This window comes from Pseudorca crassidens, chromosome 3, assembly GCF_039906515.1.
Source record: "Pseudorca crassidens isolate mPseCra1 chromosome 3, mPseCra1.hap1, whole genome shotgun sequence".
Taxonomy (NCBI): Eukaryota; Metazoa; Chordata; class Mammalia; order Artiodactyla; family Delphinidae; genus Pseudorca; species Pseudorca crassidens.
In genome coordinates, this window is record NC_090298.1 from 119,336,543 (window position 1) to 119,353,664 (window position 17,122).

Below are 17,122 nucleotides of genomic sequence, written 5' to 3' on the forward strand. Positions count from 1 at the left end.
AAAGGGAACTATATTCAATATTCTGTAATAAAGCATAATAGAAAAGAAAAAAAAAGAAAACATCCTTAAAACTAATAATTTTCCATTTTGGAAACGACCTAAGAACCACGTATTAATGCAGATGACCAAATTTCAGGAGGTAAAACAGTAGGTTTTGTGATTAGTGCATTTTATCAGTTAAAGTTTGTTTGGCTTTGAGTAGCAGCAAACTCCATTAATGGAGCTTAAAGAGGTTATGTTTTTTCCCCTTCATGTGATGAGTAGTTGAGAGGTAGGCACTTTGGGGATAAGCTTTGTGGCTCACGGATGTCACCAAGGCATCTGGCTCCCACTGTCTTCCTCCATCAGTCCTTAGCATGTGGCATTCTTTCTCATGATTGCCAGATGGCTGCCGTTCCTCCATGCATTGTACCCACATTCTAGGCAAAAAGAAGAGGGAAGGAAGGTGGGCAAAAGGCATGTGTTAGTTGTCTCCTTATGAAAAAAAAAAACCCTACCCAGTAGATTTCCAATCATATCTCAATGGCCAGTAAAGTGGCCCATGCCCACGAGCAGCTGTGTGAAAGCCAGAGGAATCTGTAGCTGGGCACTTAAGGTTCTGCTAGTAACATAGGCTAAGTCTGGAGGTACACTACCAGTTAGAATCTCAGCTCTTTTGCTCAGTGGTTATGTGACCATAGGTGATTCATTTTCATTTTCCTCCCCTATAAAATGGAGATAAGATAATAAGAGTGTTGTTATGAGATTAAGTTTTATAAAGTGTTTAGAAGAGTATCTGGAACATAGTAAATGTTATATAAGTACTTCCTCAGTAAATGAGTAAAGAAGATGGGAGAGTGGACATTGGGTAGAAAAGCAGCAGGCATAGAATAAATAAATTATTAAAAAATGGAGGACTTCCCTGGTGGCGCAGTGGTTGAGAGTCCGCCTGCCGATGCAGGGGACATGGGTTTGTGCCCCGGTTCGGGAAGATCCCACATGCCGTGGAGCGGCTGGGCCCGTGAGCCATGGCCACTGAGCCTGCGCGTCCGGAGCGTGTGCTCCGCAACGGGAGAGGCCACAACAGTGAGAGGCCCGAGTACCGCAAAAAAAAAAAAAAAAAATTGCTAACATATAAAACAGATTTGTGTAGTAGAAGTAATATGAGTTTCATTGATATCTTGAGCCAAAGAATGTTAATTAAGTGCTGTTACCTCCCTTAAAGAACTGCAAGCCAGTGGTTTTATAAGGATAGATTACTCTTTCTTCTTTGGAGGAAAATGAGAATTTCATGTCTGCTTCAGTCAGTTGCTACTACTCGAATTGTAGGGCCTGGGATTTAAAGCCAAAACAAATTAGAGGCTAGTATAATGATTGATGTATTGGGGACATACTAGCAAAAGGTCCTGGAAAAACACATAGAATTCTCCTCCTCTCTCATTCATGTGTGATTTTATTCCATTTTTAGGTATTTGGCTATTATTATTAATTTTTTAACATGTGTAAAATGTCTTTCTGATAGACACCTTGTATGGAGATAGTTACTGAAGGCAGATAGATTTGAGTAATAAGCCTAGTTCCACCACTAACTATGTGACCTTAGGCATCTTACGTCTCGAAGCCTTAGCTGCCTTATCTATTGGGTGGGCCAAAAATTTCTTTCGTTTTTTTCCGTAAGATGGCTCTGGTAGCACTTAGTTGTCTTTAACTTCATTTGAAACAATTTTGTTAGATTGTATGTGACAGCTGTCATACCAGCGTGCATTTAAAAATAGACTTAACAAAATTGGTGAATTTTTGTGTAGCCATTTTAATATTGAAGATGGAAGAAAAAACCAGCATTTCAGCATATTATGCTTTATTATTTCAAGAAAGGTAAAAATGCAAATGAAACACACAAAAAGATTTGTGCAGCGCATGGAGAAGGTGCTGTGACTGATCGAACGTGTCAAAAGTGGTTTGCACAGTCTCGTGCTGGAGATTTCTTGCTGGGTGATGCTCCATGGTTGGGTTGACCAGTTGAAGTTGATAGCGATCAAATCGAAACAATAATTGAGAACAATCAACATTGTACCATGCGAGAGATAGCCAACATACTCAAAATATCCAGATCAAGCTTTGAAAATCATCTGCACCAGCTTGGTTACGTGAATCGCTTTGATGTTTGGGTTCCACGTAAGGTAAGTGAAAGAAAACCTTCTTGACCATACTTCCACATGCGATTCTCTACTGAAACATAATGAAAACGTTCCGTATTTAAAGTAAATTGTGACGGGTGATGAAAACTGGATACTGTACAACAGTGTGGAATGGAAGAGATCGTGGGGCAAGCGAAATGAACCACCACCAACCACACCAAAGGCTGGTCTTCATCCAAAGAAGGTGATGTTGTGTATATGGTGGGATTAGAAGGGAGTCCTCTATTATGAGCTCTTTCTGGAAAACCAAACGTTAATTCCAACAAGTACGGCTCCCAATTAGACCAACTGAAAGCAGCACTCGATGAAAAGCGTCCAGAATTAGTCAACACAAAATGCATAATCTTCCATCAGGATAACGCAAGACCGCATGTTTCTTTGGTGACCAGGCAAAAACTGTTACAGACTTGGCTGGGAAGTTCTGGTTCATCCGTCATGTTCACTGGACATTCCACCTTCGGATTTTCAGTTATTTCGATCTTTACAAAATTCTCTTAATGGAAAAAATTTCAATTCCCTGGAAGACTGTAAAAGGTACCTGGAACAGTTCTTTGCTCAAAACGATAAAAAATTTTGGGAAGATGGAATTATGAAGTTGCCTGAAAAATGGCAGAAGGTAGTGGAACAAAACAGTGAATACGTTGTTCAATAAAGTTCTTGGTGAAAATGAAAAATGTGTCTTTTATTTTTACTTAAAAAACCAAAGGCACTTTATGGCCCACCCAATATGAAGGGTATCAGTACCTACTTCCCAGGATTCTACTAAAGGTTAAGTGAGGAAATACAATAAAGTGCTTAGCATGAATCCTACTACACAGCAAAAGCTTAATAAATATCGTTAACATCACCACCACCATCATTTTTTAAAACCAACCTTATTGAGGTGAGGTGCAGTTTATATACAATAAAATGCAGCCATGAATTTTGACAAATGTTGATGCCTATGTACCACAGTCAAGATATAGATTTTCCATTACCCCCAAATCAGTATTTTAAAATAGGAAAATTGATGTCTTATCCAGTAAGAACACAAAGGTGAAGTCATGTGTAGAGAGACATGGTATCAACTATACAAAAGGCTGAATAAATGCTAACTAGAACTACAAAACCAGGAGAATGTAGCAGAAGGAACACTCATTTTGAGGGGGATTGGGGGACCGGTCAGGTGTACTGCATATTATTGCTTCTGCCTATTCAGCAGCAATTAATTCTCTCTTCTCCTGTTAACAGCTCTTTGCTTGTCCTTTGCGGGAACAACTCCTCCCAACGCTTTATGTGTTAGGAGTGGGGCTGTTTCACCTCTGGTTTCAGTCTTGTAATTTCTGCTAGACTTCTTGGAAAGAAAACTCTCTTACTGCTAATAGTGCTTGATGTAAGTTTGGAGAAGCAGAAAGAGTCACTGAAAATGAAGACATCACAGAGGATGGTCAGCTGGAGTGATGGAGAGAGAGACCTTATACTGATGTCACCACCTAAACTGCCAGCAGCTGCCCTGAAGCTACACTATCCCTGGTCCTCAGTTATGTGAGGACTGATGAACTTTCATCAAAGACCAGCTCCATTCTCTAGCTTGTGTTCAGGAATCATGAGCCAGTGACCCTTGCCCACCTCTGATTGTGTGGGCTTGGAGATAACATATGTGAGAGTGCTTTCCTGTTTTCTACAAATGGGAGGTAATTGTATGGTAGATATAAAGTTAATTGGAGGGACTTCCCTGGTGGCGCAGTGGTTAAGAATCCACCTGCCAATGCAGGGGACACGGGTTCGAGCCCTGGTCCGGGAAGATCCCACATGCCGTGGAGCAACTAAGCCTGTGCGCCACAACTACTGAGCCTGTGCTCTAGAGCCTGTGACCCACAACTACTGAAGCCTGCGCACCTACAGCCCATGCTCTGCAACAAGAGAAGCGACCACAATGAGAAGCCTGTGCATTGCAACGAAGAGTAGCCCCTGCTCGCCACACCTAGAGAAAGCCCGTGCACAGCAATGAAGACCCAATGCAGACAAAAAAAAAAAAAAAAAAGTTAATTGGACAATTGAAGGCAGAAATAATATGGATTTAAAATACATTGATATCAAAACTAGAAGTATTTGAACTAACTGGTTAATTTGAAGGAATTCAGATATTCATCCAAGAAATTTGGCCAAATCATGTTGCCTAAATAGTTTCTATATTTCATATGACAGTGATTTCTGGGCCTTAAGTGTTCTGTTCTGTTTGCATTCATGGCCACAACCTATGTTGTGACATGACTCATTGTTTCTTCCTTATTAAACAGGTGCCCCTCCCATTGGCATTGTGCATTTTTGAAGTGCCCTTTGCTGTCCTAGGTGCTGGGGCTGTATAGTGAACACAGAATCTCTATCTCATGGAGCTTATTTTCTAGGGAGAGAGAGACAGCTGCACCTTCCAGGGGCCAGTTTCTGTACTCGGTACTACTACATTCTGATTCTCTTCTGATAATATTGCAGAAAGTGTGGGAGGTCTTTGTGGAAATTCTGGATTAAATTCAGAAGAAGTTACACACTTGTAAACAGGCACATTAAGGTATATGTTTGTGTATGTGCCACACACTCTTCTTAGCTAGGTAACCTGGTTCAAGTTACAACTCTGGGCCTCAATTTCTCATCTGAAAAATGGGGATTATCCTAGTACCAGTCTTCCCTTATAGGGACTAAATGCATGTACATAATTTAGCATAGTGTCTGGCACAAACAGCTTAACAAATGATGGGTAATATTTATCATTATTATTCTTACTAATACATATATGTTTATGCACATTTGCCCAATATTACTCAATAGAATAAAAATAAATAATTGTGGACCTCATTTTGTTTCATTCATTTAACATTTATTGAATACTTTGCCTTGTGCTAGGCCCGCAGTGGCAGATTGGTTTTTTTCAGAGATGGCTGCATTAATATCTCCCTTTCTTGTTACTTCTCCATCTGGAGGTACAGTCTAATTACTCTCTCCTTAAATCTGGGCTTGTGACTTGCTTGTACCCAATGAAGGTGGAAGGAGTGTTTGTCTTCCAAGGCTAGGTCATAAAAGGTGATTCAGCTTTCCTCGTGTGAGCTGGAACGTTCACACTGGGGTGCTGAGGCTGGCATGCAGTGTGGAAACTCAACTAGACCACACTGAGAGACCACACAGTGAAGTCCTGAGCCCACCGAAGAGAGGGAGATGGTCCTGTTACCATATGACTGCAAACATGTGTGAGACCCCAAGCCAGAATCACCCAGCCAAGCTCTCTCCCAAATTCCTGACCCACAGAGATTATGAGAGAAAATAAAGAGATCATAGTTGTTTTAATCCATTAAGTTTTGGTGTGATTTGTTATGTATCGTTTAAGAGTCAGAACACCTACTTTTAAGTGCTCAAGATATTGCATTAAACAGATTTAGTTTCATGGGATTTCCATTCCACATCTTTCTCATTCTTGGCAGGTGAGGAACAACTATTTTCAGGGTTTTAATTATCCATCTGATAGCTGTTTGGGCCTGCTATCAAGTCTGAATTTGTAGCTGCAACTGGCAAATAGATCACATTCATTCATTTATGCATTTAATAAATCAGTACCTCGACATCAATGCCTTCTCTGGCTCCCTGAGTTAGCAATCCCTTCTCCACGTTCCTGAGCACCCAGGCCTTCTATCCTAACTTACCATGCAGCATTGCTATTGCTTGTCGCTTGTCTCTCCCACTAACCAGTAGCAGTCAGGTTTATTCAGTGTTATTCATCTTTGCATCTCTAGCATCTAGCCTAGTGCCTAAACATAGCAGACCTATGTGAAAAACAACAGCAACAACCCCCCCCCCCCACGACACAAAACCACCTAACTGGAGGGCTGCTAGTTCCTAGACATACAAATATTTTATTTCAAGACAGTCCCTGTCTTCTAGGAGTTCACAGTTCAGCACTAGACACTGTGGGATCCAGCCTGGCAAGTGCAGTGCGTGAGCTGCCTGGATTGATACTTGTGGTGGAACCAAAGGGCTACAGGGCAACGCATTGGGGGTGGGGTGGGGGAGGAGGGGAAAGGATCCATTCATTTATTCCACAAATATTTATCAATCGCCATAGCACACGGTAAGCGCTCAATATCTGTTATATCCGTTATTAGATGCCGGCCACTGTTCTAGGTGTTAGGGATGCGGCAGCGCACAAGAAAACTGGCTCGTGTTCTTGAAGCTCACGATGCAGCAAAGGACGACAGGCAGTGGAGGTAATTATGTAAAATTGTGTTAGGTGCCCAGCAGTGAAACAACAGGCGGCTGAAATTCTCGTAAGGATGTTAGATCCTTCGGCTGAGAGCAGCCGTGGGCGGGTTTTGAGTAGGAGTGGCCGTGAAGGGGCCGGACTGTAGGGGGCGGGAAGACTGCAGGCAAGAAGAGCTGGTAATTTTAAGATGAAAATATTTTCTGCTCGACTGGAAGAAGGAGCTTGTTCCTAGGGGCGGTGTGGTCGCTTGGTGCGCTCGGGGTTCCTCTGGGGCAGGAGGCTGCATTTTGAGTGCAAGCTCGATTGCCTGAAGTGTGAGGGGGACTGCAGCCCTAAATTCCCAGATTTTTCATGTTCGGCACATCTAGGCTCTTCCGCTCCCCAGACCTTCAGACGCACCATCTCGGTTGCGGTCGGGCAAGGTACGGGGCATGCCGCAGCGCTCACCTTCGGGTCTCCGGGTCTGCAACACCGCGCGGGCGGGTGCGGGCGGAGCTTGTGTTGCGGACCTAGGCAGTGGCGTGGGTCCCGCCCCCTGGACCAGGCCCCGCCTCCGGACACCGCTGATTGGGTTATAGCCGCGGAAGGGCCGGGCGTACCCGGGAGGCCCGGACGTCTGATTGGCTTGGCTGGGATTAGGTCATTGCTAGCACGTTAGGGCGGTCCGAACGCCGGCGGAGCGGCCCAGGCTGCTGTGAGAGGGCGCTCGAGGCTGCTGGAGAGCGAACAGGCGAAGGAGGCGGGGAGGAGGCGGCTGCACTCGCTCGACTTCTCGTTCCCTTCCCGGCGCCGCTGCGGGTCCGTCTCTGCGCTTCCTGCTCCCCGGCCGCTCGGTTGCACGCCGCCGGAGCAGCCGCCCTTCGTTCGAGTCCCGGCTCGGTTCGGAAGTCGTGCGCGCCCGCGGACACCGCGCGCAGGGCTAGCCGGCGCCACACCTGTGGAGCCGGCGGCCGTCGCGGGAGCCGGCCGGGGTCCCGCCGCGTGCGTGCTCGGGGCTGCGGGCCGCCGGGGCCCCGGGGGAGGCGCGCCCCCCGTCTGGGCGCCGCAGACACCATGGGGCTGCCCGCGCTCGAATTCAGCGACTGCTGCCTCGACAGCCCGCACTTCCGAGAGACGCTCAAGTCACACGAAGCGGAGCTGGACAAGACCAACAAATTCATCAAGGAGCTCATCAAGGACGGGAAGTCACTCGTCAGCGCGCTCAAGAGTGAGTGCCCCCGAGCCTGGCGGGGACGGAGTTCGGGGGCGGGAGGGGCCGTCGGGAGGCGCTCAGCCCTGGAGGTCGCGTGTCCGGCTGGTTTTCTGCCCCCGGGCGCTGAGGGACGGGTGTAGATGCTTGTAGTGGGGCGGGAAGGATACGTAAAATGGGCGAACTAGCAACAAGACGGTAAGGGAAAAGATCCGTCGCCCGGCCGTTTGCGTTCCGGGGTGGCTGGGAGGAGACCGAGCGCGAGTGGCGCTCTGGGGCGCCGCGGCGGGTGTGCGCGGCACACAGGTGTCCTGGGAGTAGGACTGGAGTGCCTGGTGCGCCGCAGCCTGCTGGGAAACCCCTTCGCGTCCACGACTCCCGCTCCCTTGGGGAAGAGTTGCTCACCCCTGGGTGCCCAGCCTTGGGAATGGAGTGGGCCCCGCCAAGGGGGCGCTGCCTCCCCTCGGAAAAAGGCGGGTTGTGCCTTCTTCGCTCCCTGGGCGCAGCGCCAGCCTGCTCAGGGCCGCCGGGTTCTCCGAAAGGCACAGCTGCTGCCCAGAGAAGGGGTGGGTGGGATGGTCTGTCAGCTCGAGATTCTCTGGAGTACTGGCAGCCTGTACCACCCAGATCTAGAATCAGGGTCACGTACGTGTGCAGGTTCTGATTCTTGTGTTTAGCAGAAGGTGATAAGGGTGGGAGTACAGAATCAGAGTGTTCCTTTACTCTAAACTGTGGGCGAGGGTTTAAAAATAGAACGAACATATCCTCTCCCTCTCCCGCTCCTTCGCTCCCCTTTTTACCTCTCCCAATATCCTTGAAAACTCAAAAGTCTGAGAAGGAATGTCCTCGGTCCTCACTCAGAAAGGAGAAGTTTAAACTCATCCTTATAGATCCTCAAACCTTTTGTAAAACAATTTTTGCAAATTTCCCTTTGGCAGGGGAGAAATGAGTTTTGCATTCTGTGTATGATTTGCCTTGTCTTCTGCAGAGCCAGGGAATGTCTCCTTCTGGCCAAACAGGAGTGCTCTAGGGATTGTTGAGTGCCTTGGATTGTTGAGTTCTTTTTTTGGGTGCCTTTTCAGTCTACCCATTTAAAAATAGTTTGGTCCATCTTTTAGTTTTGAGAATCAGGAAAAAAGGCAGACAGTGGAATTGTCTTTGACTTTTCCTTTCTCTGTGATGGATTTCTTCATAGGTGGTATCTTTCAGCTAAGAAAGCTTGCATTGGCAGAGTGGGGCCCTAGCTGTGAGAATTGTCCCCAAGCCTCTATAAAGGAGATGTAAAGTCAAGTGCTTGAGGTGTCATTTTGTGAGCCTGTTGCTTCTGAAAATGAAGAGGGAGACAGTGGAGCCCCAAGGCAGCAAGTGCCAGTGTTTTGGGGTGAAATAAACATGGAACTTTGATGTGATAAGGCTCCTCAGAGGCAGGGTCTCTGCTGGAGGCTGTGACCTGAAGCATATGAACAGACTCTTCTTTTGTCTTCTTTTGTCAATGACCAGGACCATCGTTGGTTCAGGGAATATGTGACCCTGGTTTGGAGTAAGTTAGGGGCCCACTTATAGGTTGGGCCCATGAAATTTTTTTTTTTTTAATTTTTTTTGCGGTACGCGGGCCTCTCCTGTTGTGGAGCATGGGCTCCGGACACGCAGGCTCAGCGGCCATGGCTCATGGGCCCAGCCGCTCCGCAGCATGTGGGATCTTCCCGGACCGGGGCACGAACCCGTGTCCTCTGCATTGGCAGGCGGACTCTCAACCACTGCGCCACCAGGGAAGCCCCGGGCCCATGAATTTTGAGTGACTCTCAGGCTGGCTTTAATTGGGCCTCTGCTTTATTCAGCAAACATTTAGAGTGCTTTCTGTGTGTTAGATATTGCCCCAGGCACTGAAGTAGTAGTGACAGTTCTGCTGCCCCTGTGGTTGTAAAGACTTACTCCATGCCAGGCCCTGCTTCAGCCACAAATTATCTCATGTACTGTTACTCATTTTACAAATGAGAAAACAGACTTGGAGAAATCACTAGCGCAGAGCCACCCTGCTCTAACGGCAGGGTGGTTTTTGAGCCTCCACATGGTCTGAGCCAGAGCTGGAGTCCCTGCTGATGCTGAGCTCTTAATTCTGCCCTATCCCTCTTGCCCAGAATGGACCCCCTGGACCAAGCCTGTTGGAATCTGGACTTGCATTTTGTATCTCAGCCTTGAGTCTGAGGAGGATGCATTTGTGTGACTGGCAGTTTATTTGCCTGCTACTGTTCTTTTGGGGGGTGGGGAGGGCATGTAAGAATTCTTTGGGTAGGAGGAAACAGTGCAGTGATAAAATTAAAGAGTTACTCAAATCGGCTAGTGGAATGGACCAGCTCTGTAACTTGGGGGAGAACTAGGTGTTCTAATCTCTTAATATCCAGCTCTATTTCTAACTATACTCTTCTATTCTTACTACTGCTTGAACAGGTCATGTGACCTCTTAAAAAGGGTACAGGTGATTACTATTTACCAGACTTCGGGCATTGTGTTGTCATTAGGTGCTTCTTGCATTGTATGTTACTATATTAGTGTTTGTGTATTCATTTTCTTTGGATCATCTTTATCACTGCTGTAAATGTAAAGCCAGTGTTTTAAAAAATACATACGTAAAAATAAATACATAACTGTGTAAGTAACACTGGTTTAGATGATTTATAGGCTTTTCCAGCTCTAAAATTTTATGGTTTTATTTTGTAATTAATTTTCACAGATCTTTGGGTTAAGGTTTCCATTGTGTGTTAATCTGAGACAATAAAACTGGAATTGCTGAAGTTCAGCTAGATCATTATTCTTGCTACTTCCACTTTATGAAGGAGGAAACTGAAGCTCAGAGAGATTAGTAACCTGCCCAAGGCATCACAGCAATTAAGTTGTCTGATTCCAGAGCCTGTGCACTTAACTCTGAAGCAAAACTGTAGGTCTGTTGTCTCTTGATTCCCCTTGATAATCTGATAAACAAATGAACTCCTTGAAGTCTTTCCCTGGAGTTCAAACCTCTGGGCTGGACACATGGAAGATAAGCAATAAAATAATTTGGGACCTACATTTCAAAAAATCCTGCTTTTGGAGAAAGTTCTTGTTTGATGTGGTGACTCCGAGTCACTTTTTTCTGTGCTGATTTGTCCAGGCCTTTTCTGTGGGCACTCTTTCCTCGACCTGATTAATCTGTGTCTCAGTCAAGAGGATTCTTTGTGTTTTAGTCCTTTTTTCTTTCTGTAAAGATGATAGAGGCGGGCGATGAAGTTCAGACTTGTAGAATTAAGAGTTTTAGGATTTTCTGTGTTTCATTCTTGACACCATCACCTACTGATTGACTCTGGGTGAGTCACTAAGCCTGAGCTCCTCCTGTGTAAAATGGGAGTAGCCACTCTGACCTCCTAGGGTTGCTGTGAGCACAAAATGAAACAGTGCATGTAAAGAAAGCACTTAGCTTGAAGCCTGGTGCATAGCATTGCTCAATTAATGATAGCTGTTATGATCTTCCAGCATTCAGGGTTGTCGAGACTTGGAGCAAGAGTCACTAAGAGCAGAATTGTCCATCCAAATGAACAGTTTTTTGATTTGGATGCAAGGAGTTAGGCCCATGCCTTCTTCATGCCAGTTGTTGGTAACTTACACAGTTGTGTATATATTAACCACTGGTGGGAAGAAGCCTGGTAATCCTATTTGTATAAAGTCATGGTTATGACAAAAAAGCCCCACAAGTTAAAGACAAAAAATAAAAAGTCTCTCAACATCTCTGTTGTTCCTAATAACATTCTGATAGCTTAAATTTTCCATCTTCTTGCTAGATTAACCCCTCTACCCGCCCCCCCCCCCCCCCCCCCCCCCCCCCTGCCATCCAGTGGCTGAGCTGGCTGCCTCTCTTTGCCTTGCAGGAAAAGCTTGCAGAATGCACTGGACTTCATGTCTGGCTGTCTCATGGACTCGATGGCAAACCAAATGTGGTTTCACAGAACTGAAAGTGAATTAGGCTGTTGGTTTTGAGAGGTGATGTAGGTTTTCAGGAACTGTGTTTCTTTCCACCTTCAGAGTTGGTTTATGGACTTGCTGCTGGGGATATACCCCTTTAAGTTTGACTTCTTTCTGAGACAGAGTGAGTTCTCTTATTTTGATAGTCTTAGGTGGGAGGAGTGGGGCAGGAATGCACATTTTAGAATATCTTTATTGAGATATAATTTGCATTAGTATACTGTTCAGTCACTTAAAGCATCCAGTTCAATGGTTTTTAGTACATTCGCAGAGCGGTACAGCTATCACCACAGTCAGTCTTAGAACATTTTCATTGCCCCCAAAAGAAATCCCGTTCCCATAAGCAGTCATTCCCCACCATTTGCTCCCAACTCCTCCTTCCCCATCCTCCCGCCCTCCAGCCCTAGTCAACCACTAATGTACTTTCTGTCTCTGTGGATTTGCCCCTTCTGGATATCAGAAGTGTAATTTTAATAGTTTTCTCTTAGATGGTGGTGGGCATCTTGAGGCACAGTTTTCTTGATTGGAATTTCAGGTGGGAAACTTTGCACCCATAAGCTGCTCTTCTTCAGTGGGGTTTAAGTAGAGGTGGAGCCCCAAAGACTGAACCATGTCCTAGGGAAAACCCAGGTGTCTCATGAGGGGGAGGGGATGGATTCATTCTAGTTCATGGTACTTTGAAGGACACAGGGGAGACTACCGAAACAAGACCAAGGATCCAACCACTTCTGTCAGTGAGCTTTTCAGTCAAGTTGGGGCAGGGTGTGTGATACTGAAAAAAGCCTTACTCTGCGGTTGGTAGCCTGCCGGGAGACACTTTTTTTTTTTTTTTTTTTTTTTTTTACAAAAAAACTATGAGACCATAGTTTTCATGAGACTTTTTGGGGATGACATGCCTTTTTCATTGTATTTGCGGAGGTTAGTAATTCTGACCTGCATCACATCTCCAAGGCAACCACAGAGAATTTTAACAGAAATAAGTAGTTTTATAAGAATGCCAGCAAAAACCACAACAATAAATTTTAACTGCTGTTTGTCTGTCAATAATCAAATCTTAAATTCAACGGACATTTATCTTTTAACAGAAATAGGGTTGTATAAACCTGTAGTCATAACTATATATACAAAGCAAAATTCTGTATTTTGGAACTCGAACCCTAGGCAGAGAGACAGATAAAAAGTCTGATGTACTTAAGTGAGATCACACTTATAAGATTTTTTGCTAAGGCATGAAGAAAGAACATTTAGGTAGTGCATTACTTAAGGAAAAAAAAAAGATGAGATCTAAATAGTTTTAATAATATCTGCCAGAGGGCATTCATGAGGCTCAATAGGGACCCTAAACGCACATTACAGGAAAAAAAAATAAAGTAAAAATTATATCTATATTCTTATATAGTGCAAGCTGTCATTAATTGCCATAATCTAAATGCCCAGTCTGACAGATGTGTCCCAGAAAAAGCATGTCTGTCTTAAATGTTTCAGAAATCTTCTCTGGTCCTGGGTTGATAACCACTCATCTCCACGGATAATGCCACATTTCAGAGTGGTCTGGATTCTGGACATTAGTAATCCTAGTGGGCATTGACATAACATTCTCTTTATAGCAGTCCTTACACAAGATGCCTTCCAAGAATGCATTTATATATGGCTCCAGCCCTTTTATGTAGATAGGGAACACATCAGTATTGAGTTCATTTAAGAAGTGGACTCGGACGAGTTAACTTGGAGCCCATAATATGCAGCCTGAGGAGACCCAGGTCTGGGGAGCAGAGTGCAATGCAAGGAGCCAGGCCTCTGTTATCAGGCAGATCTGATGTCTAGTCCGAGCTCTACCACATATACACTGTAAGACCTTGGGGGCACTGTCAGTTACCTCAGCAAACAAACAAGCAAACAGAAAACCTGAAACCTCGCCAGCAGCTCTTGTTTATTGAACACTCACCGAGGGCCTGGCCCTATGCTAAGTGCACACATTGTCTTGTGAGTCTTTATACCTCTGTCCGGTGGGATGAATACTTATTTGTGTGGACGTTGCAGTTTGGGTAACTTGTCTAAGGTCACACAGCTAGGAAGTTGTGCAACCAAGTTTTGAAGCTGACCGTGGACTGCAGGGCCTTCTCTTGAACATGACCCTTCAGTGCTTCAGTAGACACGCTGGCAGTGAAGATGCAAATTGTTCGGAGATCTAGACGCTAGAAAGAAGAAACATGCAGCAGGTGCTAGATTAAGTGAGAATATTGTCCCTGTTGTTTTTCAGACTCTGAGTCCTGAGTAGCAAAGTATAGCTAAGATTCTGTATTGTGCTCTGAAGTTTTGTGTTTCTCTCTTCATCGTATGATTAAAGAGCCATTGTAGGCCAGTGAGACAAATGAGGGCGTCTGATTATCTCTTGGCTTTTTGAAGCAGTAGAGTTGCTCTTTGGGGGTAGTAGCACTGATTACCAATGACTCTCTCTCTTTATAAATATTTTTTAGAAAATGCATACGTTCCTAGCATTCATTTATTTTTTTAATTAAAAAATTGAGATATAAATGACACATTTTAGATGTTAGATGTACAACATAATGATTTGCTATTTGTATATAATATGAAATGATCGCTGCGGTATGTCTAGTTAACATCTGTCACCATACATAATTACGAATTCTTTTTCTTGTGATGAGAACTTTTAAGATCTACTCTCTTAGCAGCTTTCAAATATACAATTATAGTACTATTAACTATAGTAACCATGCTGTACATCACATCCTATGACTTATTTATTTTATAACTGAAAGTTATTCTCTTTTAACTGGGTAATAAAGCATTGAACATGGAGGCCAAAAACTTGTTCTTGAGTCTGACTTGTTAAGATAAATAGTTCATCCTCTTTGCTCATTAAAACAAGAGTAAAAAAAAATCAACATCAAGAGTTGTGTGCTTAGAGCATGTCACCCTTTTATACTTCTTTAGGACTTGGTGTAGGGTTTTTATAGTAGTGAGGTGAGTCCTTCATTAATGGTATAAATTCCCAAAGGCTGTTCAGTGCCAACCTGCTTTGTTTAGGAGTAATTATATTACTCACAGAATCCTAATGGAACAAATGCTTATGGAGTTAGGTAGCAAAAAGTTTTTTCTCAGCTCCTTTGCTTTGCTTTAGCACCTTTCAAATAAAAGAAAAAAAAAGGCATTTCCTAATTATTTGTAAACAGTGGCAATTTGCAGTACTGACATTTGGAGTATTTCTCATACAAATATAAACAACGGCAAATTATATCCAAACAAGATTTTGTAGTTTTTATATAACACTGGCTTTAAAAAAAGTCCTTCCACTTTAATCCAATTATTCTGTTCTCAATTGGATTGAATAAATTGCATCTAATCTGTTGCACTCAGCACACTGATTGAGCCTTAAGTTCTCCCCTCCCTCCTTTTTTAAAAAATATAATTAATAGACTTTATTTTTTAGAGACTTTTTAGGTTTACAGAACAATTGAGTGGAATGTATAGAGAGTTCCCATAGAGTCCCTCACACCCTTTCCTCTCAGGTGGTACATTTGTTACAAAAGTGATATAGTGTTATAACTAAAGTCCATTGTTTACATTAGGGTTCACTCTTTGTGTTGTATATTCTATGAGTTTTGACAAACGTATAATAACGTGTGTTGGCCATTACAGTATAATGCAGAATAATTTCAACCCTTGAAATACATGTCTTTGTGCAGACATGTGTTTTCATTTCTCATTTCATTTCCTACCTAGGAGTGGAATTGCTCGGATGTATGAATAAACTTATGTTTAATTTTTTTTTTTGCGGTACGCGGGCCTCTCACTGTTGTGGCCTCTCCCGTTGCAGAGCATAGGCTCCGGACTAGCAGGCTCAGCGGCCATGGCTCACGGGCCCAGCCGCTCTGTGGCATGTGGGATCTTCCTGGACTGGGGCACGAACCCGTGTCCCCTGCATCGGCAGGCGGACTCTCAACCACTGCGCCACCAGGGAAGCCCATTATGTTTAATTTTTTAAAAAACCTGCCGAAAGGTTTTCTGCAGCAGAGGCATCCTTTAAAATTCCCACCAGGATCGTCTGAGGGTTTCAATTTTTCCACATCATCACCAGTACTTGTTACTGTCTGTCTTTTTGATTGTAGCTATGCTAGTGAGCGTGACGTGATATCTCTTGGTTTTAATTTGCATTTCCACGATGACTAACGATGATGAGCATCCTTTCATATGATTAAGGGCCATTGGTGCATTTTCTTTGCTGACATGTCTATTCAGATCTTTTTGTTGGGCACTATTTTATACCTTGGATTTTTTTTTTTATCCTTTTACTTTGTCCCATACAACTTTTTTTTTTTTTTTTTTTAGTCCCATAAAACTTTTGATGATTAAGTGAACACCACTCCCCTCGGTAGATTTTCTCTATTTGCCCTCATTTGAGGACTTTCTGCTTCCATTTGCCTCAACCTCAGATGCAGTTGACTGATCAGTTTCACATTCCAGGGCTTGGAAGGTGATTCTGACACGGCTGTGGTTCAGATCTCTGCTCCAGCTAGGCCAGCCAGCGTCCCTCTGGGCAGAGGCCTCAGGCTGAACTTCCTAGTGCTGGCCAGTGTAAGCTAATGATCACAAATCCCAGGAATTGACCACATGAGAATGGGTCAGGGAGGAACCATTATCACCACCAAGCTATTGGGGAAAGCAATTCATGAAGGTGACTTTGCTACCCTGTTTAGGCCATTGCATTTTTAAAAGTTAGCCAAAGGAGGGATGCCAGTATGAAGCTAACAAAGTGGATTTTCTAGATTAAATTTCTGACTGACCCTAGTTTCAATTTTTAAAATTATAACCCAGTATGTTCCAAATTATATATCTTAGGCCACCAGAGGAAGGCTTTCATTTCAAATATGCAGCTTTGCTCCACTCTTACTGTGTCCTCCAAGCCCTAGCCTAGAGTAAGGGCTTTTAAGGTGGTGGTAACAGGTGCAGAGTTCGTGAGGCGGGAGAGATCATGGGGTGTCTGAGGACTAGCAGGGAGGCCAGTGTAGCTGGAGCAGAGTGATGGCAAATGAACAGGGAGAGAGGTCGGGAGCCAGGTCCTAGAGGTCTTGAGTCCCAGAAAGGACTTTGGGTTTCATTCTAAGTGTGATGGGAAGCCAGGAGGAGGTTGTGACATCATCCTGCTTGTGTTTTTAAGAGATTATGGGGGCCACTGTGTGGAGAATAATTTAGTGGGGCAAGAATGGAGGCAAGGAGAGCAGTTAGAAGGCTGTTATAATAGGTGAAGTAAGAGGCAATGGCACCTTGGGCTAGGGTGGCAGCACTGGAGATGGTGGTCAGATTCTGGGTGTTTTTGGAAGTAGAGCCCACAGATTTGCTATTTGATTGGATTTGGGCTTTGAGAATAAAAGTCAAGAATGATTAGGGACTTCCCTGGCAGTCTAGTGGTTAATACTTCACCTTCCAATGCAGGGGCTGTGGGTTCGATCCTTGGTTGGGGAGCTAAGATCTCTCATGCCTCAGGGCCAAAACACCAAAACATAAAACAGCAGC

At 44.3% G+C, this 17,122-nt stretch overlaps 1 protein-coding gene across 6 annotated transcripts in view; it reads left to right on the forward strand.

Annotated features, from left to right (window-relative positions):
- Positions 1-6,557: 6,557 nt before the first annotated feature.
- Positions 6,558-17,122, forward strand: part of ARHGAP26 (Rho GTPase activating protein 26) — a 472,331-nt gene continuing 461,766 nt past the window's right edge. For 3 of the 6 annotated variants that reach the window (XR_010942153.1, XM_067732119.1, XM_067732122.1), the window contains exon 1: positions 6,558-7,612. Coding sequence is in view for 5 of the 6 variants with exons in the window: in XM_067732119.1 (XP_067588220.1) it covers positions 7,459-7,612 (154 nt within the window). In the remaining variant the exon portion in view is untranslated. The remainder of the gene's footprint in view (positions 7,613-17,122) is intronic. The other 3 variants (XM_067732120.1, XM_067732121.1, XM_067732123.1) reach the window with 3 other exon arrangements.